We start from the raw sequence: 26,511 nt of genomic DNA on the forward strand, positions 1-26,511 counted from the left end.
AAAAAAAAAAAAAAAAAAAAAAATTCATCGTGAAATGTTTTCAAATAATTCATATGACATATACCAATTTTACATATTGCTGGGTTGATCACATTCATGATATGTTATAAGGGAACGATTACGATTTTTTTTTTTTTCATGCTATCCGGACGATTATCGCCAACGTACCGAGCGTTCATTCTGCAATATCCAATCTGCAAGGAAATATTCACGCTTTAAGCACTTTGCAGGATATTTGCCAAAATGGGAGAACAACCTGTTAGAGTGTGAGTATTTTATTTTATTTTTTTATGATATCGACCTCGCAATTCAGTAAATCGTGTAGCCTAGATGCTTTATTTATTTTTTTTACAGTTTAGCATGCGGGGATGTGGAAGGGAGATTGAACGCTCTCTTCAATCGTGTACAGACAATCCAGAAGAAAGCTGGACCCTTTGATGTGCGTCAAAACACAATTCAGATGAGTCAACCTGAAGTTTTGTCTTTACGTTAATAGTACGTGTTATATCATTTCAGCTGCTACTTTGCGTTGGAGACTTTTTTGGGACGACCCCTGAAGCAGATGCAGAGTGGCAGCAATATAAAACTGGTGCAAAGACAGGCAAGTTAACTAACTGACAAAAACACATTAAAGCAATTGTTGTGAGTGCTTTACTGAGAGGACAATATGAGTATGAAAGATCGATTCAGCAGCAACTGTCGTGGACCTGTTGACTGATAGACTGTTTACAGTAAAATGCACTTTTTTAAACTTACTGGCTTTATTGTACTTTTTCAGCGCCTATTCATACTTATATCTTGGGAGCAGCAAGTCAGGAGATGACAAAGTATTTCTCCAATGCCTGTGGCAGCGAGCTGTGTGAAAACATCACTTATCTGGGTATGCCTGGTCTAATACTGTTGGGGCTTCTGACTACATTTTTAATTTGTTCTGTGCATTATAGGTCGTCAGGGTGTGTTCACTGGAGTTTCAGGCTTACAAATAGCATATGTCAGTGGCCGAGAAGGTTCACAGGAGCCAGCACCCTCCCACTGCTTCACATCCAAAGATCTGTGTTCGCTTGTTGAACCATTGATCAGTAACTCAAAGTTTAGAGGTGTGGACATACTGTTGACATCACAGTGGCCTAAAGGAGTGTGGCACTATGGCAACACCCCCGTAAGAACAACCTTGTATTTTTTGGTGAGGGATATTGTATACATTTTTGCATTTAAAATAATGAAGATTTTTTTGGATTCAGGAAGTGGACACAAAAACATGTGGCAGTAACTCCATTGCTAGCCTTGCAGACAAATTAAAGCCAAGATATCACTTTGCTGGTCTAGAAGGTGTTTACTACGAGAGACTTCCTTACAGGTAAACAAGAGACAGCTTTGGTACCTGCTGTGTTTAAAACACTCCTCCACCTATTGGTTTATATGTTATCATACTTAGTCTTTTGGTTTTTACTTATATTTTTATTGTGACATGTTTTCAGGAATCATGTTATTCTCCAAGAAAATGCACAACATGTCAGCCGGTTTATTGCTCTGGCAAATGTCAGCAACCCAGCAAAGAAAAAGGTTTGTGATAGCTTCTTCATTAGAGATGTACTATTACATAGATGGACACCAATACTGGTATCATGTATTGTGTATGATAAAATATACAATTCTACGATTAGATTACTGTGTGGGTATTCATTTGGCCCTATTAATGCAGAAAAACAACAGGTCATGTGCTGCCATGATGCAGAGTTATTTCAATAATAAATAGTTCATAAAAGTTAGATCAGGGCCTCCAACTCTATCTCACCTGCAAAATATAGTTTACAGCAAAGCATTGAAATGAAGTTTATTAACTTAAGTTTAAGTTTATGTAATATTATTTCTTTGGTCTTTCACTGTGAGATCACATTTGATTTCCACGTACTTCACTATTAAAATTGGGACTAAATCCTCACCCATACCTGGTCTAGACCGAGTGGACTAAACTTGGTCCTGGTTTGACATTTTGCAACCCCTCTTGCTCAAAGGTGCTCAAAGCTGGCATCAGAACTGAAGACGCACTCTGTGAATCTCTACCATCAAAATATTTATATTTTTTAAATATTTGCAAACATGGTGATTAGTCAGTATTGTTTTCGAAAATAAGGTCCAATGTTTGGATTGCAGTATTTGTACGCCTTCAACATTATTCCTATGAAGAGCATGGATCAAGTAGAGTTGGTTAAACAACCTCAGGATGTGACAGAAAATCCCTACAGAAGAGTGACAAAAGACAAAACAGATGCACCAAAACCAAGCTTTAAAAGTGAAGAGGAGGTGAGTGTGGCTGCTTGACTCTGCTGTAAAACTTTTTTTTTTTTGTACAACTACAGTGTGTCCTTTTCATTCTCTTCAGGAACCTGTCAGTCAGTTTTTCTTTGACCTAAGCACAAACCAAGGCAACAGAAAGAGGCCGTCAGATGGAAGAGGTCGAGGAAGAGGTCACTTCAATGAAAGTGGGGGCAAACAGCCTCGCAGACATCGTGAGTGCAATCACTGCAATAACTACCAACCATTCTGAAACTGTAAATTGCACTGTAGATTACCAAATGTTTTCTTCTTATATACAGCCCAGCCGACAGGGCCTTGTTGGTTTTGTTTGGCCAGCCCTCAGGTGGAGAAACACTTGGTCATCAGTATTGGCACACATGTGAGTTTACCAAAACACCAGCATTCTGGTGTACTTTAAAAGAAAATATAATTTACAGTATACACTGGCTCATCTTGCAGTGCTATCTGGCTCTGGCTAAAGGTGCCCTGACACCTCGACACTTACTGATTCTTCCAATCGGCCACTACCAGTCCGTTGTGGATTTGGCCTCAGATGTGGTAGAAGAGATGGAAAAATACAAATCAGCACTCAGAAGTTTCTATAAGAGCAAAGGGGAACGCTGCATCTTATTTGAGAGGAATTACAGGAGTCAACATTTGCAGCTACAGGTATAATATGTACATGTAATTGTTGTCTCAAATATAATTTATTTTAATGTATATAATCCAGGTTGTTCCAGTGCCATTGAGCTGCTGCACCACAGAGGACATTAAAGAGGCATTTATGGTCCAAGCTCAAGAGCAAAAAATGGAGCTGATGGAAATTCCTGAACATACAGACCTCAAGCAGGTAGTTTACATGCAACAGTTTGACGACAGCAAGAAACATTGTAATACTACATAAATATATATTTTTTTAGATTGCTCCTCCAGGGACTCCTTATTTCTATGTGGAGCTTGATTCAGGAGAGAAACTCTACTATCGTATTCAGAAGCATTTTCCTTTGCAGTTTGGCAGGTAAGTGTCTATAACTAAAATCACATTATTCATAGTGTTAAAAATATAAGTTTAGTATGTACGTATGTTTAGGGAAGTTCTGGCCAGTGAGGCAGTGCTGAACATTCCAACCCGGGCAGATTGGAAGGAGTGCAAACAGACCAGAGAGGAGGAGGAGGACTGCTGCAAACAACTGAGAGACGACTTCCAGCCTTTTGACTTTGCATGGGAAGACTAAATATGCTTGGGCTCATTCGTTTTTACAAACTCAGAATTTAACATGGTATTAAAGCCTCCAATGATTTCATATATGACGTGCAGGCTGTTTGATTTGTCCAGATGTATTTTATTCTCTTTTGTACCAAACTAAAAAGGTCACATTAATGTCAGTCCACTCTGAAAGACATTGCATAGATCAAACACATACTTTATTACTGTTAACTGGTACTTATAAATGCAATTGGCAAATTATTTTTGTTAATAAAACTATAAAAACAAAATTCCCTTGAGTCAGTAAAAAATAAAAAGAATAAAACATTCAATGGTCTAACACATGTAAAATTAATAAAGCATAATCCATGTGAGAGTCAGCATTTTCCAGGGGTTACATGATTGTAGTTTACACATTTATCATTTCCATGAACAGAAAACTACAGGGACTGGATTACTTTAAATGCTTCATATTCTCAGAGGTCAAAGGTGACCGTGCCATCATGCACAGATCCAAGCGAAGCATAACTTATAGCAGGGCAGGTCAATGTGTTGAGGTGGGACGAATGCAAAATGTTATTTAGACAAAGTCTCTGGACTTCTTAATGGCACAGCAGAGCATCATGCTGAAGATCATGCCAAAAATCTGAAAGTTCAGACACCAAGTTCATATCATAACTCTTATGGTAAAAGAAAGCCTGTTTTAACAAAGGGATGCATAGACAAGGCTAGTGCAAGGTTGATATTTAGAAAGACATAATGATATACACAATACCCTGATCTGAAAATACACTTACCATAATTATTCCAATACCAATGCCAACCCCGCCAATGATGTGAAGTTTACTGTTGAACATCTCATCAATAGCAGCTGGGCAGCTCTAATAAGACAAAAACAGTACGTTACATTATAGGTGGTAGTACGGTATGGAATGGTATTCTCATCAACACTCAGCCATTATCAGGTGGGATTGTAAAGTGTACCTAAAATATACAATGATAATTTGAGTAGATCATACTATACAGTACACTTAAAATTAGTTTAAATCTGAAATTTTCTTCAAGATTAATCAAGTTTAAAAGTAAAAACAAAAATGCCCTGCCACTGTCCCTCCAAGTAGCAGAATCTGTATCCTAATTAAAATATTTTGAGTCCAAACTTTTGGTTGACTGATTTTTACATTTTATCTTGCTTCATCCCTTGTGTTCTTATTGGATTCTGTAAAGGACTTTTGCGACTTTCTCTAGAATGTGTACGTGATAATTTATTTTACCGTTGTGATGAGAACTTCCAATCCCTCCTGCTTGGGGCAAATGTCTCTTGCAGCATCAATCACAGTCCCAGTGGGGCCACAGCAGTTCAACTATAAAGATAAAAGGGTGAATAAGCACTACCCATTTTCCCACATAATGATTAAAAATGCTATAGGCCAATGGTTCTTACTCCAAAATGAATCAAGCGGAGTGTTTCCTTCAGGGCATCCTGCTTTGTGTCCTTATAATTGGTATAAGTTTGCTTATAAAATTCTGTTACATCCTCGATCACCTGAATACACAGACATTATACACTTTATTAGTACCAAACTACACAAACCTCTGGAATTTCATCACTTGCATACCCTGTCCTTATTAGATAAGCCCCAGATTCCAGCTGCCACTTCAATGGCAAAGATGAGTAGGAGAAAGAGGAAGAACTAAAAGTACAAACAAAACATTACAATTACTCGTTTTTACTTTATCAAATGTAAAACAAATAATAATACCAATCCAAGCATGCATGGGGATTCTTTGATGGCTCCACAACATCCCAGGAAGCCAACCACCATCATAAGTGCCCCAGCTGCAATCAAGATGTACACACCTAAAAAAAAAAGTTCCACTGTTATCTTTGAGTTGTTAAAAGTATTGTTTGTATACAGATTCATTTGTTTTGTTTTCCCCTTTAGCTTCGATGATGAATCATACGCAAAAGAATGAAGCACCACAATAGATTCAGCGTGACACCAGCCCATTGGCCTCATCACAAAAGATTTTCCTCCTTCAGTTTGTTATTTGGAGCTGTGCATTTTCCATCGAGTCCTCTGTCGCCTGACCGCCTACTTCACTTATCGTTTGATTAAAGCGCGATACAAAGAGCAAAGGGAGGGAGCCAGTCTGTCTTTCTGTGTCAGTCCCACTGAGAATACAAAAGTCACTAAACAAAGGTAGCCCTGTTTACAGATGAAGAATGAGAGCAATGTGTGGAGGGCCTTGACCAACGCAACTGCTCACTGTGGACTCACTGTGGACTCACTGTGGCCACAGCCTCAGCTGCCCTGCATGCAGAATTTTCATGTTGTTTTATTGTTGTCACTTTTTTTAAAAAAAAGCAACGTCAGAGCATTGCCATGGCTTTTGAGCTAATGAAGAGTCGCTTCAACATTTAAAGTTTTGAGATGCAATTAGTTAAATCTGATTTGATGAAGTTTAAATATATTGTAAACTTTTTGTTTTCCTTGATGTCACTTTCAAATAAAAGATTATATTTATATAGCTAATGGCATTTTTATAAATAACTGAAGGTATGAGAAGATGTTGGAGCCGATTTAGTGACATGGTCTGGTGTAAAGCTATAATACCAACTTATTTATCAAATGACATAATTTAATCATTTGTATTTCACATTAACTTAGTGCTCATGAGGGATATAAAGTATAATGTTCTGTAGTCTCTCATTTTAAGTGACATTTACTATATTCATTTTAACTCTAAATGTTGAGCTGGTGAGAAGAATAAGTGCTACTGAGTCAGTGACTTTCATTCTAAAACAAACCCGGGTCACAAGATCATGCCATACCAGTCAAAAAGACTGAGGGAGAGTCCTCTCCTTCAAAAAGTCCTGATGTCCTGGTGTCAAAGCGCAGCCATAGCCCCAACGCTAGGACTCCTGTCCCCGCCAACTGGAAAAAGACACATATTGATATGATGTCTAGCGTATCTATTTCCTTTGTAAATCAACACGCTGGATTTACACACAGACAAAATAGCTTAAGTGTTGACCAAATAACTGTAGAACATCACTGTTGACTGACTGTTGTCGATTTCTGATAAACATGGGAAAACATGAGTTAAATGTCTTCCTCAAATCATACTTAAATTTGCATTGAAGTCTGTGATGTTTGGTTTGTGACCTTGTGTGAAGACTAAACATCCCTATGTGCTATGTGAACTCTAATGAACTCCCACAGGCATCCTCAAGGAAGATGCAGCTCCCAGTGGTTCACATTAGTGCACTTAAGTCACAGAGGCATTAACGAGCTTTGTACATTCAGAGATAGTGACTGAATGGCTTGTTTACCATCTAAAGAATTTGATTTTGTCACCAAACTGCATCCTAGTGATTCAAATGTGGTCATACCAATTATTTTAAACTTGAAAAAGCCTTTAACAAACAAGTGAACACATTCATGTGGACATTCACCTGCTGACTACAGCAGCCAACCGTATTATTATCCTCTCTAAATCTCAAAACAGTCATTGGACATAGGACACTGTAAACAAGGGATCACTGTAACCATGCGGTTTTACAGCAGTAAAGCAGAAAGATAAACTCCTTGCTACATCAAACTAGTTCACAGTAACAGGCCCATTATAAATGGAACCTCCTTATACAGCCACTGTCACCATGAGGCATGAAAGAAATATTACTTCATGAAGAAACAAAACTAGTTTTTCCAGAGGCAGAAGAAGTGTTCATTTTGAGACCGGGCACAATCCTAGAGTCTAAAATGTGCTAGACTAAGATTTGGTTAACATCTCAACACTCTGTGTCGTTAAACCAGAAAAAATCCACCTCCACCATGATCACCACATACCCAGAAGATAAAGTTGAACACAAACACCAGGTATTTGATACACTGCATTCCTCCCATGGCTCAGAAAGTTGTGTTTTTCCTGCTGGTTGGTATAAACGACACGGTCTTCAGAAAAAAATGAAAACACATACACCGACAAGCGCACAAAGTAAAATCACGTAGGCTTTTATGCACCACACCCGTGCGGACACACCTGGGCATAAAGGGAAGCCGGGGGAGGGGCGGAGGAAGAGGCGGGGCTATACCTGTGCGCGTTTACACCAGGGGCGGAGCCAGGGTTTTATTTATAGGGGCAGTAAGGGGCAGTTATGGACCTGGGGTGGCACTTAAACATGAATACAACTTAACTTGCCAAGGAAATAATATTAAATGAATAGTGAATATATATTTTACATGTAATTGAAGGCACAATGCACTATCTTTAGCAATATATGCATCTAAATAAATAAATAGATAGATAGATAGATAGATAGATAGATAGATAGATAGACAGACAGACAGACAGACAGACAGACAGACAAACAGACAGACAGACAGACAGACAGACAGACAGACAGACAGACAGACAGACAGACAGATAGATAGATAGATAGATAGATAGATAGATAGATAGATAGATAGATAGATAGATAGATAGATAGATAGATAGATAGATAGATAGATAGATAGATAGATAGATAGATAGATAGATAGATAGATAGATAGATAGATAAACATTATTAATATTAATGCAGTGGTTCTCAAATAGTGGGGCGTATGACTCCGCGTATGACACTGTAGTACTGTACGGTGTGCGCGCGCACAGCAAAGAGCAGGAGAGAGCGAACAGATCGTGACACAGGGCAGTGAACAAGAAACACTTTTGCTAAAGAGACACTATGGAAAACATTTTAACAGGGATGAAAAGAAAGGCGGAGATAGACGGAGGTAAAGTCACCCGAAAAATAAGACGAGGAGGAGTCTGATGAAGAGTATTTAGCACTTGGCTTCACCGTGACTCCGGTGGGACACGAGGACAGACCGGTGTCTGCTGTGTCTGAAAATGTTTGCAGCGGACAGTATGAAGCCAAATAAGTTAAAGCGCCACCTCATTACACCTCAGTCACGCTGATAAGACGCTGGAGTTTTTTCAGCATAAACGTGCCAAATATTAACAACAATTATCCACTTTGTAAATGTCACTTAAAGCAGCAGCACTGAGCATCATATAAGGTGGCGTACCAAATTGCTAAATTACTTGTTTTAATTTGATATTTATTTAATTTTAATGTATTATTTTGATATTTATTTAATTTTAATTTATTCATTTGATGTTTATTTAATTTTATTGTTTTATTTGATATTTAATTAAATTTCATTATATCATTTCATTTATTTTATTTTTTCAAGGGGGGGGGGGCGAAATTTTTTCTTCTTTACAGGGGGGGCATGATAGAAAATAATTGAGAAGCACTGTATTAATGTAACATTTAAATGGCTGCACCCCTTACAGTTTATGAATCAGAGAATTCCAAGAGAAAAAAAAAAAAAACAGAGGCAGAAACAGTCTACAGGCTACATGGACTAAACATACCCACGTGAAGAAGTTTAAGCTTATTATGTTCACTGTTCAGTAATATAAATAAATAAAATACAACAATCGTGTGAGCCAAAATTGTCTCAGAATTAGGCCACTGATGACATGACCGCTGACCTGTGCTCTATGTGCCTCCCAAATTTAAAGTAATGGTTCTTACTCACATACTGTTGTTTATTGTTTTCTAAAGTAACTATTTAATTACCAAACATTCTCGAAAATACACTGTAGAGTGATCAAACAGGCTGTGTTGCTTTTGCGGCACCAGACAGAACTTGAATGAAGCCAGACAGAGTTAAAAGTGACTGACATGGCAAAGCTTTTCAGGGAGAATGCAAGGTGAAGTATGGAGTAGAGCGCTGTTATGTATGCACCCCATGGCCATAGCATGAAAGAAAACTTAGTAATGCTGCAGGATGGTGTGTTTCACTCAGTCACACTAGGCCCTCCCTCCCCCAGGCCGCCACGTAACTACGCCACTGCTCTCACGCCCAGCTGAACACTATTAAAAGGCTCCTGAAAGGATAAAAGACAGGTGTGTATTTCATTCCATGATAAACATGAATTCAATTTAAGATTTGTCGGTACATAAACGTGTCCATAAACGTGTCGGTCTCTTTGTAGCCTGAGCCTACAAAGAGACCGTCTGAACAACAGTGTGGTTTGTTACTGATCATCAAATGAATACGTTTATGTCACTGTCATTTGGCTCCATAAACTACTGTCATACAGACCCTCACGTGGCTCATTGCAAGAAGTCTGGATACAAAATAACAACAAAATAAGCCTCTGTAAAGCTAGTACAATGATCTTCGATTTTGCTTTTTATATTTTGCACATTAAATTGAGAAGGAAATGTTCTCCAATGCCAATTAACCTCGAACATGCAAACTGCGCATCAGATAGTCCACGGCTATTTCAGTGGACTTACTGTCAATGTTGAACTAGGTAAAAGAAACAGGCTACAAAATACGCCTATGCTTATGTGTAGGCTACAATATAACTCATTTAATAGTCTGTATACTGTCAAATAGACCTACATATAGCCCAGGCCAGGGCCGTATTCCCAGACTCACCCAAAGGATAAAGTTGAACATGAAGAGCGCATATTTGACGCACAGCTCCCAGCTGCTCAGGGCGGTCATCCTTCACTAGATACAGATGGTAAGTCTAAGTATTGTAGGCCTGGCTCCTTGTACAGACCAGACCTTGTAGACTACCTGAAAGTTTGGACTGTCTCCTTCGATCTCCGTTTCTCACCCGCGCAAACTCAAGAGAGTTTTGCCACCCAGTAAGATGACAGAAAGGTTTGTTATTTCAGTCTGGCACAAGTTCATCACAATGCACGACGCAAAAATCAATTGCGTCTCTCTCTCTCTCTCTCTCTTTCTCTCTCTCTCTCTCTCTCTCTGTCTCTCTCTCTCTCTCTCTCTCTCACTCCCTCTCCCCCTCTCTCACTTTCTCTCTCTTTCTCTCTGTCTTTCTCTCTCTCTCTCTCTCTCTCTCTGTCTCTCTCTCTCTCTCTCTCTCTCTCTCTCTCTCTCTCTCTCTCTCTCTCTGCTACCAATGAGATCGTTCATTTGCACAGGACAAAGCTGACTGTGTGGAGCAACAGCCCACGACTGTTGTTTTGCAGCTGCAAAATTAAAGGAGAACACTTTCTCATTTTTCTCATTCACATTAGTCCACATAATAATAATAATAATAATAATAATAATAATAATAATAATAATAATAATAATAATAATAATAATAATAATAATAATAATAATAATAATAATAATAACAACAACAACAATAATAATAATAATAAATATAACAACAACTACAACAACAACAATAATAATAATAATAATTTGTATTGTGTTGTTATTTTTAAAATCACATAAAAATCTGTACAACTGTATATTTTGTTTGGGGTTTTTTTTACTGAAAAACGTTAAGAAAATTGTAGCTTGTAATAAACTAACACAGCCACTAGGCGGCACTGCAGTGTGCCTGTCAAACTGTGATTGAGCTTGTTGGAAATCTGAAATTCACTGTGGTTATATAAGGACTCAATAATCTACAAACCATAACAGAAATTAAATGTAGCCTTTGATTCATTCCCAGTTCTACCCGCTGTATATGAAGATGTTTAACTCAGAGTTCACTGCATTGTCTTTGACGATGTCTCCAGCCAATCAGCGCCGGCCCTCTCCCAGAGCAGACCAATCTCAAACTTGTGCGACAGGAAGGTCTAATGACAGCTGGGACTGTGCTAGTCCACAGCCTGTCTTCACTGGTTGAAAGGAGCCGCAACAAACCATTAGTAGTTTTGCCTGTAGAGCCTAATATATATATATATATATACATATATATTTTTTTATAGAAAGTCAGAAGGGCCAGACATCTCTTCGTGGAAGACTGACTCTTCACCTTTAGCCTGTGCCTATGGCCCGGGCCGGCCCCGGGACACTGCTCTACCGCCGAAACATCAGATTGGACTCTTTCCTGAAGCGGAACACGGAGCGGGCGCTGTACGAGCGCATCCGGGGCTATGAACCGTGCGTGGTTAAGTCGGACTCCATCAATAAAGTTTACATGCACGTCGTGATGAGCGACGAGCGCGTGTACCTGACTGAGTTTTCTCCGCGCACACTCACCTCTGTCTTCGGGTTCAGCTCCGTGAGGGCCATAGAGCTGGTGAGTGAAACTGTCGCAAGTCATGCATTCTTATTAATGAGCCAATGAGCCTCCTGGATGTGTGGGTCACAAACACTGATTATATTAAGTGACACCCACAATAAACAAGCATGTTTTTTTTTTTTTGTTTGGGGTTTTTTCGGGGGGGTTTTGTGATATGGACTACATATGAATATGCAATATTTTGTATGGTGCAATTATGGGAACTATGCAATGAGTGTACTGTGCAATTGTGTGGAATATGCAACTATGGGGACAGTGCAGTAAAATGTAAGGTGCAATTTTAACTTGAACCTTTTGTGACCCCAGCCCCTGAGACAACAGACGGAAAATAGCCTTTGGCTATAATCTGGCATGTTTACATTCATGATGAATCATGTTTGTTCATTAACATGCATTGTCCCAGTCAAATAAATAAATAAATAAATAAATAAATAAATAAGTAAGTAAGTAAGTAAGTAAGTAAGTAAGTAAGTAAGTAAGTAAGTAAGTAAGTAAGTAAGTAAGTAAGTAAGTAAGTGGCAGTGTAGTTAGTCCTTTGCTAGATTGAAGATTTCATCTAAATCTAGGCCCATTGCTCAAACATGATTAATTTGACCAAAATGTTATACATTTAGGGAAAATCTTTCCTGTGTTCTATCACAAAGGTCACATTAAGTAACTGGCTTATGTAGTGATCCTTGTTGATCCTCCATAGATTACACTTTTCACTTACTCCAAGCTTTCACTATCAGGCCTCCCACTGGAGTAACTGAATGCACATGTAGACATAAACCAAAGGCCGATGACACCGTGGATGACACCTACCAACTTCATGCCATCACTACTGTTAGAATTTTCCACATGCGGTGTATATTATGGATACAAGTATGCAACCCAATACTTTTTTTTGTTTGAGCAGATCAATGACCTCCCAGACTTTCTCAGCGGTAAGGACAGGGAGCAGTGTCAGCACATAAAGATCATTTATGTTCCAGAGAAACCTGTCACAAAGGGGCATCATGATGATCAACTGTTCCCCGCACTTTCCCCATCTCACAGCTTTAGCCCGCTTACAGCAGAAGGTAAAAGGCTTTATTATACTATCAAGACTATCAAAAACTGGAAATTATTCATGAATCTTCTGCACGAATTGGAAGTTGGTATTAGTGATTTTTCATTAAAAACTGTGGTGCCTGCTTCTTTGTAGAGATTTTTTTTTACCTGTAACACTAACTGCCTTGTGTCATCGCCTCCACAGGATATGCTGTGCACAGGTAAGCTTCACAAAACACAAAGTAGAAGGTGCAATTGTTGTCTTTTTCTCCTGCTATTCAGAAGCACAGACTTGGAAATTAATAGAAAATGCCAAATAACTCTGTTACGAGCCAGATGTTTTTAACAGTATCTGTTGTAGAATTATTAAAAATTTGGATTGTTGCAATTTACAATTTCAAACAAAATACCTAATCTTTTTAATGGTGAAAAGTCCTTAAAAAGGTGCCTGTAACAGGACACTGGAACCCATCAATACCTTCTTTTTCTACAACAGTTTAATGAGAACTTGTGTAAAGTATAGAACGACACCAAACTGTGGATTGTGCCTGGGAGTCAGGGAGACAGACAAACACTTAAATCCATAAAACATTTAATAGGTTGTTGTCATAAGGGAGAGGTCCTACAAGTGTTTCTTTAGGCTTGTACAACTATTCCTAATACAACATTTAGACCTCAGTATACCCTGCTTGGCTAGTCAAGTATAAAGTAAGGAAAAAGTTTAATTAGTTATGAGCCACTGGAGACACTAAAGGCGTGTCAGTGTACAAGCCAGCAGTGTGACACTCAAGTGTGACAAAGATATCACTTGCATGGTCACATCCAAGACATGTCCCAAAGCTTTTCAGATAAAAATAGACATTTCCAGAAACTCCCATGCTGCTTTTCAACTTGATTATGCAGTTTAAATCTATCTATTTGTGCTAGAAGTGGGGGACAGACCCTGTGTTGTTCAAAATGAATGCATGAATAAAAAGTGTAATTGCTTTATTATGGATAGGATGTAGTTCATTTCAAGAAAGTCATAAATGTCCTACATAAATGTCCTACCATATGGAGAATGTTTGGGAATGTGCTCTTGGTAAATGGCGATTTTAAGCAGATATTTTCAGCCTGTCCATCTGGTCTTTCATACTTTTCATGTTATGCATAAATCTGAGGTTAATAAAAAGGTACTATATATAGTTATTTGTGATGATTTTATTGTTTATTAGCTCACCCATGTCTGCTTACACACCTAGACCCACCCGCTCCGCTTCCTGTCCTAACGAAGAGACTCTTGGTCTGCTGGCCCCCCAACCTCCAGCCCGACCGCACTCCTCAGCCTCTATGTACCCTCTCACTGCCAATCAATGCACAAAAAGAACACTATCTCCAAAGGTATTTTAATAATGTTAGAGCTACAGATTGAACACTGTTTTGATATATAATCAGAGAATGTGACATCATTTTTTTGACAATAGCTCCAAAAACTGGAGACATTATTCAACTGCAAAGATGTTATAGTTGTCAGTTCACAGTTCTTTATGGCAACCATGAGATTAATATGGAAATCTAGCAGAACAATTCCCAAGCCAATAATGATAATGTTCAATATTTGTGGATTTTCTCTTTAGATATTTCTTTCAAAATATTGATTCTCCCATTGAATCTCTGAAGTCATGAATCAAACATATTGTATTAGAGGCACATACTGTGTAGCTCTTTTTCCTGCTGAGTTTTATGCCAGTATTATATGCACTAAATATGTTCAAAATTATCATGTCATGTTTTAGGTGCCCAGGAGAATTAGTTTGTTGTTCTCACGTCTTTTGAAACAAAACAAAGGGGCCAACATTGCTGAGCTGCATTTATACGCTCTGTCACCAATCTCCACACTTTATATTCATCTACAGAGCACCTGGACCAGCTTCATCATTGTGAGTTTTTAAAATGTAAAAAGAGTACAAAAAGTAATTATTTGGTCATGACCACCTTTCACTTTTTTGTAGAAGTCTACCTTGATGTTAGACCTAGTATACAGAAGAAAGTACTGTACTTCACCTCAAGGCATCAGGTAAAGAAATGAGGTCATAAAACTCTACAAAATAGATTTTAAATTTAGCAACATCACAGTTCATTGTTCTCTGTTTAGCTGGGAGCAGACAGCCCATTTGTTTTCTCAGCTCCAAGGTGAGATGTTACAGGAGGGCATCAGTGTTGAGAGCCTGTACCTTTTACTGCAGGAGCTGTGCACTGCTGCTCATAGAAATGTGACATTACGCAGACTGTTCTGGAGGGTAAGAACTTCATGTACATGTTATACACTGCAACATAAATGTATCTTAAAAATAATTGGTCTATTTCTTGGTCTGTTTTATAGTCTAATGAGTTGTGCCGGTTCCTGGTTCAGATTCTTGAGGATTTCCTACCTGGAGATCGCAGCGTTCTTTACACAACAGATCACCTCCTGTAAGCTCTACAATGTGTGCTGCAGGGATTTTCAAACATACTTAGAACAGAGCAGACTAAATCCTCTTTGAGATATACTATGTCCCTCTTTGAACTTACGCTGCACTTGCCATAACCTGTGACCTAGACGATGTCTTGGTTTTGTATTGTTATTACAATTGGAGAAAAAATGTAATATCTATACAGTAATAATGGATATGTATTGTATTGTATGAATACTTGTGTTTATTTTGTAGAATGAGCATCCTGGTTGTTCAGACACTGGCTGTTATGTTTAGAGAGACTGAGGTGGAACCAGCCAGGCTGAGTCTACTCTCTGCAAACAAGTAATGAGTTTTGAATTTTACCTGATAGAAGCCCATAGATCAAAATAATCATAATTATCAGAAAAAGAGAATAAAACACATTGAACTGTTCCTGCAGTGGTGCCCTTGTTACCAGGATGCTGCTTGCTTTGATTCGTGATCCAGGGCCTCAGACTTCAAATGCCTCCCAGGTCATTTTATTTTTATTTGTTTAAGCTAATTCTCATTTACAAACATGACCAGGCCGAGAGGCACCACTTTGATCATATTAATGATATAGTGGTGTGGTGTTTCATTGTAAACAGTTTCTGTTCTTCTCACAGACTGATGTTTGTCTTGCTGAGTATTTGGACGCTGCCTGTTCACTGCTCTTTGAACTGCTGCTTCAAGGTCAACAGGTGTGTGCTTAATTTCCTCCACAAAGTGAAGTATTTTTCTTTATAATGAAGACTACTTTAAATTTCTTTATGAATTCTAGAAAAGCAAGTTTTCCTTTTCTGACAGTATCTTGTCTGTTGGCTGGATACTTCAAGTACTACAACCACATCCTCACCTGGTAAAGTCTGTCAACAACCAATTATTACTAAAGCTAACTTAAAGCTGACTAAATTATTATTATTATTATTATTATTATTATTATTATTATTATTATTATTATTATTATTATTATTATTATTATTATTATTATTATTATTATTATCATCATCATCATCATCATCATCATCACCATTATTATTATTATTATTATTATTATTATTATTATTATTATCATCATCATCATCATCATCATCATCATCACCATTATTATTATTATTATTATTATTATTATTATTATTATTATTATTATTATTATTATTATTATCAAAGCATTAAGCCTATAGACAATAAAATACTATAATGACCTTATTCAAAATCTTGTTTTTTACAGTTATCCTTTATTGGTTACCAGACCCAACAGGTGGTACTGGTCCTATCCAGTCCACCACTCTACATATTAAGTCCAGTACAGTCTGTCCTGTTGTTTCAACGATGTCGCCTCCTGCTGGTCAGTCTGCAGTACAGCAAACATCTCGCAGGACATTTGAAGACCAACTTCAAAGATGATTTCAAGTGAGATACATTACATTTTCAAATATGTTCTTTTATTTTTGACAGTAAATAATACAATTTTATTACAGGTACTCCGTAAATGTTATAAGTGTTGAAACAAAGCTGCCCCCTCACTATCCCATCAGCCCAATGATACGACAACTGGTCGAACAAATTCTAACCCTTATGCTGCAATAGGATACTTTTTGAGTTGTATTTCAACTCATTGCCTTGATACTTACTATTACTATGCGCTTTATTAACAGTTATTAACTGTTGCTAAAATGTACCTAATGGACAAGATTTGTACCTTGGTTTCCAATAAAAGGCCAATCACTGTGTTTGTTTGCGTTTATTACTATAAAGTCTAAAAATAATAATAGTAAAAAATCGAATTGTCATTGTTAAAAATGTTGTGTTATATTTGTCTTTAAAAATACAATTTTATATGTGATTTGTAAGCCACATAAATGCTGAAATGTGTTGCGGTTTAGTATATGGTAATGTTTTTATTTTATGGATTGCATTTTTGTGTGTTCATTCAAAATATCAAAGGAAACAATCAAGAATAGTTAAACAGACTGGGAGCATTTTCTGTAAGCCTCTCGTTTGCTTGTAAAGTGTGAGAGCATTTGGATCAGACTGACCTTTGTGGACACATGGATGTTCCTGTATTAGTGTAACAGCAGATCTTATCAGCATGTTTGGGCAGTGGTAATATAATATATGGATGTAATTTGTATGTCATGGTGCAGTCATCTGTCTATAGCTCACTGGAAAACAAAGACTGAATGGTTTTGTTTGTTGTGCATCTTCCTGTTGTTCAGCCTTATCTGTTTTGGGAAGAAAAACACACAGTGGTCACTTTTAGCCTGGAACAGAAATGTCCACAGTATCCAAATGTTTATACACCATATAGAAAGAAGGGCATTAAAACCAACAAATTTAAACCACCTTTGCCACATGTGAACAATATGGCCTCTATAAGTAAAATAAATCCCATGTTCCTGGGTTCTCTGATTACTGAACAAAGCCTATTTATTTAGATTGTATGGAGGAAAATTGGAGGAAACTGTAACTGGATGCTTGCAATGTAAAAAGAAAACTAATCTTTCTCCATAAATGGAGCACTGTAAATGCATAGACACTGAGGGGTCCTGGGTCCAAAGATGTTTTGATTCATTCTGTCAAAACAACATTGAAAATGTAGGCTGTGTACTTCGCACTCTGTTAAAGCATTGGTGTAGGTTTTGAAATCAGATTTGGATAAATTGACTTTGACCATCAGCGAAAGGGACACATAAGATTTAACTTCTTTCTGTTTCTTTCACTTCGGTGTATTTTCAAGAAAATAACTCATTACAAATATTCACGTTACTGCAATTGCATAGATTTTTGGAGTAACTGCACTTTTTTTAAAGTAGCAAAGTAACGAAGTAACTGGCGAGGGGCATTGTTCTTAGTCAGTTTCTTCATCTTCTCCTTTTATTTTTCAACAAAATGAATGCATTTTTGATAACCTAAACATAGATGATAGCCTAAATGTAGATTAAAAGCCTCATATGTGGTTATAGATTCAACAGGCCTGGCAAAAAAACGTCATCAAATTGACACTGCAAGAATGTCCAACCCAACTCAACAGTGTCCCCAAGGATTTTTGAAAATTTGAGTTGTATTAGCAGCCAACAAGCATATTTTCCCAAAAAAAATCCAACAGTACAGTGCCCTATGACGAACAGGAAGTCGGCCATTTTGGATCACTGTTTTTTACAAACTAGTCCTAGTTTCTTTTTGTCAGATTAAGCTTAGATTTGGCATGCCACATCTAGAGACATGGAAATTCAATAATCAGACAATATAGATACACCTTATGTTTTTTTTTTTGCAGCACAGTGTCAAAAACACTTTAATTTCCTGTTTTTTCAATGACTCCTCATGAGCACAGGGATTGGCCTACACAGCACAAATTTGAATGAAAATTGCTTGACCCTGATTTTAATGTAATAAACTATGAACTTTAATAAAACTGAACACTGTAGCGCACCCTATCTTAGACATGAAAGGTCAACATTACCAAACATGGAGATTGAAATTAATGCAGGAGAAGATGCAAAAAATTCTCTTATGGATATGGGGCATTTTCACAGTTGGTCAGCAGGGACAAAACAAAAAAATCTTATTCACACATGCTTAGTCTGACCATGTTGAAATTTGAATCGCTGACATGTCAAACACAATGATGAGTGCTAAAGTGCCACCCATAGGAAAGCACAAAGACTACAAATGGGAGAAAACATTGACATTAATTTGTGAAACTTTGCAGAAACTTGCTTCTGATCATAAAAATCAATGAGACCTATGCTCTATTTTATACACTTTGGCCTTTAGAGTCCTTCATGTAGCCTTTTCAGAATCAATGAGAGTCTGCCTCAAATCGCACATTAGAAGGAAATAAATTACTTTGTCATTAATTACTGAAACTCAATGAGACCTATGCCTTAGTTTTTTATAGTTTTGCATCTAGGAGCATTCACATTCACCATGATAAAGAATAAGAAAACAGACAGATTATGATGTTTTTATTTTAACAGAGTAATCCCAGGTTTTTGGTATGACTCAACTGAGATTTGGCATGACTCATCTAGAGACATTGAAATTCAATAATCAGATAGTTGTTTTTTGTGCACTGTGCCATCAAAATACATATTTTTTTCATTATACACAGATGACATTGTTCTATATGCCACAGAAGCTCAAAAATATGTTACGTTAATAATAGAAACTACTAACTTTACTCACCTGCTCTATTGGCTTCATTGCCATTTATCAATACTATATACTATTTATCAAAAATAATGGTTGAGATGTGGGAGCTGTGAGAAAATAGTTGTAACATTTAGACATTAAAGTTGTAATTTTATGAGAATAAAGTTGTAATTTTATGAGAATAAAGTTGTAGTCAAAGTAAAGATGTAATGTTATTAAGATTTAGGGGCTGTCATCGATGTCAAAATGCAGAGGACCGATCCGCCACCATGACCGGAGTTCAAAAGAATGGTACTACATACAACGGATGTAGAACTTTATATTGCTGGTCTCTTAAATATTAACAACTGTTGAATAATTTCCCCGGGAATGACCCTCAGGCACCTCTTGATGCTGTCAGCTCCTGGGCAGGACACCAGCCATGCTCTGAATCACAGCCAAATACAGGTGTAGCAGTCTTGGCAGGATTTTCACCAAATCTGTTCCCGTGGCTTTGGGCTTTCAGCACTTGTTTACACTTGTTTGCCGGCTTATGGAGCCATGTGCAACCAGGCAGTCGCAGCTCATGTTTCCGAAGTGTAGCTGGAACATCCGGTTAGGGTGGACACAGTGCTCCAGACTAGGGAACAGTGAGGACATTATGCGGGTGGTATATTTTGCATAAATAATTTAGGATTTGGGTAAACATTGTAGACAAATTGTAATTGTAATTGATTTACAACTTTTAAATGATAGGAGGGGCAGTTCAAGTCCCAGCTGTCCCAATGTATGGCTGTCTCATGTCTCTGGTCCTTTCTGTATCCACAAACACTGCATAGCCTGATCTGACTGACCACAGCTTTGACAAAGCAAAATGCAGATCAAATTATTTAAAGACATTTTTATAAAATACTGATCTAAAATGCTGCTAATACTGTGCTCAAAAGTAACTAGTACTTTTAGTAGTATTTTTCATGTGTACTCTTCACTTTTACTTAAGCACACTTTTGGCAGCGGTGCTTGTAATTAAGTATACAAAAGACATGTAACTGTACTTTTATTTAAAGAAATCAGCCATATCTTAGGTCTATACCATGATTTTTTAATGATGATTATTTATAATTGTTTATATGATTTGTTGTATTGTGATTTTATTGTCTTTCTTATTTTGTAAAGCACTTTGAATTACTTTGTGTACAAATTGTGCTGTACAAATAAACCTGCCTTGCCTCGCCTCAATGTGATCATAAAGAATTAGAAAATTGCAGATTTTAGATCTTTCATTTACTCGCGGTGTGAGAGTTTTTGTTTGGGGTACATGGGCACAACTGACACTGCTACTGTAGTGTTATAAATTTCAGAGAGAGCGTAGCTTCCTTCACTATTATATTCTTACTAAAATATGAGTCTCTTAATCCAGATGGCCTTCATTTTAATGGTAAAACACCAGGACTTAAGATAATCAAGGCTTTCTATTGACAGAAGCATTTCATTTGGCAAAAAGGTTGTACAGCTGATGAAAGAAACCAATTTGGGGCCAAAGGATTGAGATTCAAACAAACAGTTGATTCAAAGGGAGGATTTTGTAAGAATGGGAAGAATTCTTTTTAATAAAAATATCATTATTAGGTCATGATGGTCATGTATTTGTCAGAGGTTTCAGTGCTGCATTATATGGCTGTGTTTTATGGTTTTCTGTCAGTCCAAAATACATCTTAAAGATGCTTTCCCTGAAATGTTTCACAATATGACATTGAACTTATTTATCCCCAATGTCACACAGTCTCCTCTGCCACTTTGTGTGTGTGTGTTACAGTTTTTCTTTTTGCAATGAAACATGCAGATAAATCTTTTAATGCCATACTGTAGAACATTCCAGGAAAAGCTAACATCTCCATAGATGGAGACAAGCATATGGCAAACCCATGACAAGAGTTAGCACACCTTCAAGACACATGTTCAAAGCAAGATCAATTGCTATGAAATTAGTATAAATTTACTGCTGCTTTCTTTCATTTTAACTGACTCTTACATTATCCATGTCATTTGTGAGAAGCTATGTTTCCTTCCTAACCACACTTTAATTTTTCTTCCGTAAAAGGTGAAACGGATAGAGCAGAATAGCACAGACAATTACCAGCAGAAAATCATTTGTTTCCTTCTTTTGCTTCACTTTCCTCTGTTGCTCATTTCAGTAAACACAACACAATAACACACGAGCTTCTGCTGCAACCAGGCTCTGGTGTAGATTAGGGAATTTTAACAAAGAACAAATTCACAAAGGCTTTTCAAATCCCAAAGCTTTCAGAGACTTGTGAGTTTGAATATATATTGTTCAGTGGTAACAACAAGCGAGGATTAACAGGAAGCCATGTTTCCAGCACCACAACACACAGCCACAGGTTAGAAAAACCCCAGGAACTTAGATCATTGTATTTGTTCTTTTTTCCACATCATTCCAAACTAATGCACTAATTTTGAAAAATCTTTTATGTATAGCCTAAGTATTTGTATCATTATTCAACCAAAACAACCAACATTTGGGCATCTTCCCCCTGTAGATGGAGGAAGTAAAGATCAATGGTAAATGCCATTAAAAATAAATAAATATATAAATAAATAAATACAAATCCTGAAGCCCTGGATTCTAAGTCTAATCCTGAGAGTGACAGCACCCCTGAACTTTACCATTTAGAGAGATGCACAGAGAATGACATTTCATTTGGTTTAAATATCACAGATCTGGCCATGGCTTTCTTGGTATGAGCTGTTAAGTTATTTATTTATACTACATTACTGGGTCAATATGTTGTTCCTTTACCTTGCAGATTGGGACCTGCACTCTTTTCATTTGATCCCCCAATAACAAATGATTAGTTCTTAATTGCAGACGTCATGACATCTATTTCTTCTCTTTTCTACTCGGCGACAGGGGTATGTGCCCACCCAAAGCCCCCTTTTTGTTCCCTTTCAAATTCACTGACAAAGCTGTGCAACTTTACCTTTCTGACACCAATATAGCCATGCCAGAAACAGAAGCCATGACCACATTAGCTTATTGCAATTAAATGGGCTGGAAGTTGAAAGCCTCAGACGTTTTCATGAATGGATTTTTTTTGTTGCAAACAAGAGACCAACTCAGGTCAGACTCAGTATAAAATAAACCTCATTAGTCATGTTGTACAGGCATATTAAGCTATGTCAAGCATAATAAATGTGCATTATAACACAAAAGATGACCAGGTATTGCCAAAGAGAAAAGTTCTGTTTGCAGGGACTTAAAGAGACTTCTTCAATTCTAGTTTTAATGCCTCAACAATTCAGTTTATCTACAGCCGCATTATAACTGTATTTTAATTAATAAAACAAATGAAGTTATTATTGTCCTATTTTACAACCCAGTATGATTGTTACTTTCAATTAAAATGATTGGACCCATGGTTGGCGCAGGTATTGTTTCAGGATGTACTACGGACAAATGCTGGTTCACAAGTGTGCTGAGCTGAACCTCAAGTAATAAAACAGGGATCAGAGGAGAACCTCGAGGGACCGGACAAGAGTGGGGGGCTGGAGTTATGAAAATCTGGACTGATCCATCGCCTAAATCTGGCAGTTTCTCCAAAGCTGACATTAAACACTTAATCACCTCCATAGACTTTGGACAAAACCCAAGAGGAGCCCGTCTTCGCTCATACGTGTGCAAATATTTACCCAGATTAGTTCCAATTTACTGACAATAATGACCACAAAGAGATAGTTAAGCCAGAGCGGGGACATACCGGCGCACAAAATAACACTTTAAAACAAGAATATTTACACTGCTTCACACTGTCTCAATGGTGTAAATCCCATCTGCATTTTATTAAGAAGCTTTGAAAATGGAAACAAATTACCCTCGCCATAGATTATGTCACAGGTTCTTCAATGTGAATAGTATGCATTCAAAGTGCTCCAACAATGTATAATACTCAGACTTGAAATACAAAGAGACCATACATTTTGTTTTGACATAACACCTCTAAAGCATTAAAGGTGCATTCTGAAGAACATAAAATATACATGTTTCTAGTGCCATAAATCGTTGGTAAAAAAACATATATTTAACTTCAAACAATGACACGAGAAATTATTTTTCAACACTTTCAATAGTTTGGTTGATTTGTTTGTCTGATAACTGTAAAGAACATGTGGAGAATTATAAGACTATTGAGAATTGTTATTTATTATTGAGCAGTAAATTTAAAGCCAGGGCATCCACAGTAAGAAAAAAAATGTGTTTACTTGTCTTTCCAAGAACACTTTTTAATCATTGTGGGTGTTTGTTTTTGTGGAGATACAGCTCTGGGCCTAAAATCTGAATACTTAATTCAAATCATTCACCAGCAGCGCTCAGTGACTTTAGATTAAAACACAACACAACATTATTTCCCAGCACAGAGCTTACTTTTTTCATCCAAAACAGAACACCACTGCAGGGCTTAAAATAATAACAGGCAAACAGATGTCAGCAGTAGTCATGTCTAAGCTATATTTAAAACTTGGACTAAACACTGAAACAAAACTGAAAAATCGTGAATACATTTTCAAGAGGCATGTGACATCATCATGCGCCTCTATAGTGATTAGAGCCCGTTAGAAACACTTGGCTGTATGGGCACAGTTTGAACAAATCTAATCGGGTTACATCACATTCAAATCAACGATGACTGACACCAATTAGACCTGTGCAGTTGTAGTGCATCTTAAACAAGCCTACACTGTTCTTTCTACCACCAGACTTCACCTCTTATTCTCTTTCTCGGACCACTTTAGTCCTACAGACAAAGTTTGGCTGTAGGTTCTCAAATCCTTAAATTCCTTAAACTTTCCTAGACTTTCTTAGACTTTTACCATTTGAAAAAACTTTACAGCAGAACGGTTGAACCTCCCACTCCTAAATTGTTATAAAGTACAAACCAATAAACAGATGGGGAGCGGGAAAATTCAACAGGTGCATCTTTTGATCTGCCGTTTAGTCACCTCCAGGCCAGCAGATGTGCTTTCACCTCTTGATGACACATGATCAATGCTGAGATGCTTGATGTTGGACCAGACAGAAGATGGCAAACACAATACATTTCTCTGCCAAAGGAGAAAAATAACGTTGGCGTTTTCACACAACCTTTTGTCCAACACAAAACAGTTCCAGGTGAGGAGATTTTGGTTTCAGTTTAGCATCTTTTAGGGTAGAACTCTTGCTAGATAAAGCTGGTAAATGATCTTGTGGGTTAAGTGTTAATAAGTTACGCTTTGAGAATCTGTAGTTCTACGATGACAGCAAAAATGTAAATTAAAATGCATTCAAATCGTGTAACTGAACTTCACATTTCTAAATTATAATGTATGTCAAAATATTATCTTGTTCTTGTTCTTTTGGACCCAATCTTGTCTTGTGGGTGTCTTTTTCCACCGTATCATCTATCCATCTTTATTGCAGGAGATTTCAATAGGATTTGATTTCCTGGGGGCTTAATGGAGGGGGGAAAAACATACGAGCAGCAGCTGTATATAGACTATAGAGAACACATGAACCCCCACACGCCACACTCTCACTTTTTATATATGTTGACCTACAGGTAAATCAAAGTTACCTTATGTTCTTTGGTGTTCAGACTGCTAAATGAAATATGCATGATTTCTCTGTTCTGGGCTTTAAACAGAGACATGAAAGGATTGGTTCTGAAAAAGGGAAACAGACCACAACTGTATTACATCACAGACAGTATCAAACCAGGAGAAAAAGCTTCTTCTTTTTTGAAGTAAAATTACAGAAACATTTCACGTAAAACTCTCTTGAATTAAAACATCATATATATGTTTAAATCGATCCGCATCATCTGTTTCTGCTGTTAACTTTACTTCTGAACAATAACAGATCTTTTTTTTTTGTTCCTTTTTGGTCAAAGCTGGGACTCAAATTGACACGGAGACACACATAAGATGAAAGCACAGATACCTGCTCAGAAATCAGAAGTTTTATTTTATTAACAAACACTCACAGTGGTACAGTTAATAATTATAGTATATAAACTGATACAATGAAAATAAGGGCAGGCGTAAAGAAAATTATGTAAATAAATAGACTTTGACTGAATATGAATACAAAGTAAACACTATGGTGCAAACTTAGCAGTGCAAATAGATTACTTGTAATTGAAGTTGTAAGTAGAATAAAATATTGGCTATCTAATTTTCTTTTCCACAAAAAATGATAATGCCACCTACTAACAATTACAGGGTTTGGAAATTCATAACTGCATTAAGACATTGCGATATTAAAACTCTGGCCCAATTTTTGTTTATGTGTTTTCAAAGTGAACATCTTCCCACTAAAAATATCAAGTTCCCAGCTCATTCATATGTTAGCTTTCTATCGTATCTCTCAGAAACTATGTCAGTTTCCATTGATAGTGTCTCATGTAGTGGAAAAAGAAAGTCTGCCCTTTGGGAGACACAAGTAGCTTTACTCCACTATACATATAGAAATACATAAAGTGTTGCTCTGTTTCTTTATATAAACTTGTGTTGATGTTTGTTGTGAATATACTTAGCTCTGATGTTATGTTTTCCAGACATTAGAAAAACTCAAATGAGGAGAATTTGAGTTATTGTGAGAAAGAGGAAGAGCACTTAATATGACATGAGAAACATGCTGTGAATACATAACCTTTGACCTCCTGCTGCCCCTTGACGCTTCTTATATCAATATCCCGTGCCACAGTTTTTGTATAATGTGTCTTCTAGCAAATACAAGGCATTGCAAACACACACACAAAAACAAATGGCATATCTCTAGTGTGGGTTAGCACTAGAAAAACGGCACAATGTTATTTTGTGAGAGTAAAAGATTTATACCAATCTTGCAGAATTAGGAAAGGCACTTCAAAGGAAACAACTGGGCATTTCAGTGATTGGTCAAGGAGATTAAATTTTCACCAAATTCTTTTCTTCTGAGGTCCCCGAAAACATATAAACTAAACATTTGTTATCAATCTGTCCGATCCTGGGCTCTACTTGTTATTTAGTTCTTGTAGTAGAGGCCAGTGTTAGTCCACCTGGTTTTGAACATTTGTACCTTTTGTATGTGTCATGATGTCAGTTTCCCTGTCCTCCCGTGCTCTCTCCCCCTCCCCTACCTGTGTGTCTGGAGCTGGGTGGAGTGCCTTACTCCTCCCGTGCACACCTGGGGTGCATCAGCCTAATCACCACCACCTGCTGCTGAGTACA

At 37.3% G+C, this 26,511-nt stretch overlaps 3 protein-coding genes across 4 annotated transcripts; 2 read left to right on the forward strand and 1 right to left on the reverse strand.

Moving 5' to 3' along the window:
- Positions 1–173: 173 nt before the first annotated feature.
- cwf19l1 (CWF19 like cell cycle control factor 1) lies at positions 174–3,604 on the forward strand. Its single transcript, XM_033989699.2, has 14 exons — positions 174–266; positions 355–439; positions 517–601; positions 779–880; positions 945–1,159; positions 1,242–1,357; positions 1,479–1,563; positions 2,155–2,304; positions 2,384–2,510; positions 2,598–2,677; positions 2,758–2,967; positions 3,029–3,148; positions 3,219–3,316; positions 3,389–3,604. Exons 1-14 carry the CDS (start codon positions 244–246, stop codon positions 3,531–3,533), a joined length of 1,641 nt encoding a protein of 546 aa, XP_033845590.1. The 5' UTR covers positions 174–243; the 3' UTR covers positions 3,534–3,604.
- A 97-nt stretch (positions 3,605–3,701) lies between these two features.
- LOC117391791 (CD9 antigen-like) lies at positions 3,702–10,290 on the reverse strand. 2 transcript variants are annotated; one of them, XM_033989701.2, is made up of 8 exons: positions 10,012–10,290; positions 6,342–6,444; positions 5,269–5,366; positions 5,125–5,199; positions 4,950–5,051; positions 4,780–4,869; positions 4,303–4,386; positions 3,702–4,151 (listed from the first exon to the last, which is right to left on the reverse strand). In XM_033989701.2, the coding sequence occupies exons 1-8, from the start codon at positions 10,078–10,080 to the stop codon at positions 4,086–4,088; spliced, it is 687 nt and encodes a 228-aa protein (XP_033845592.1). In that variant the 5' UTR covers positions 10,081–10,290; the 3' UTR covers positions 3,702–4,085. The 2 variants fall into 2 exon arrangements, with proteins under 2 accessions (XP_033845592.1, XP_033845593.1); XM_033989702.2 differs by lacking the exon at positions 10,012–10,290 and adding an exon at positions 7,360–7,581.
- Positions 10,291–11,365: 1,075 nt separating this feature from the next.
- On the forward strand, positions 11,366–16,698 carry c23h12orf56 (chromosome 23 C12orf56 homolog). The gene is made up of 14 exons (XM_033989330.2): positions 11,366–11,620; positions 12,522–12,684; positions 12,861–12,876; positions 13,870–14,035; positions 14,431–14,574; positions 14,647–14,711; positions 14,790–14,934; positions 15,018–15,106; positions 15,343–15,432; positions 15,530–15,602; positions 15,735–15,809; positions 15,890–15,967; positions 16,340–16,521; positions 16,590–16,698. The coding sequence occupies exons 1-14, from the start codon at positions 11,369–11,371 to the stop codon at positions 16,696–16,698; spliced, it is 1,647 nt and encodes a 548-aa protein (XP_033845221.1). The 5' UTR covers positions 11,366–11,368.
- The last annotated feature ends 9,813 nt before the right edge of the window (positions 16,699–26,511 follow it).

This window comes from Periophthalmus magnuspinnatus, chromosome 23, assembly GCF_009829125.3.
Source record: "Periophthalmus magnuspinnatus isolate fPerMag1 chromosome 23, fPerMag1.2.pri, whole genome shotgun sequence".
Lineage (NCBI taxonomy): Eukaryota > Metazoa > Chordata > Actinopteri > Gobiiformes > Gobiidae > Periophthalmus > Periophthalmus magnuspinnatus.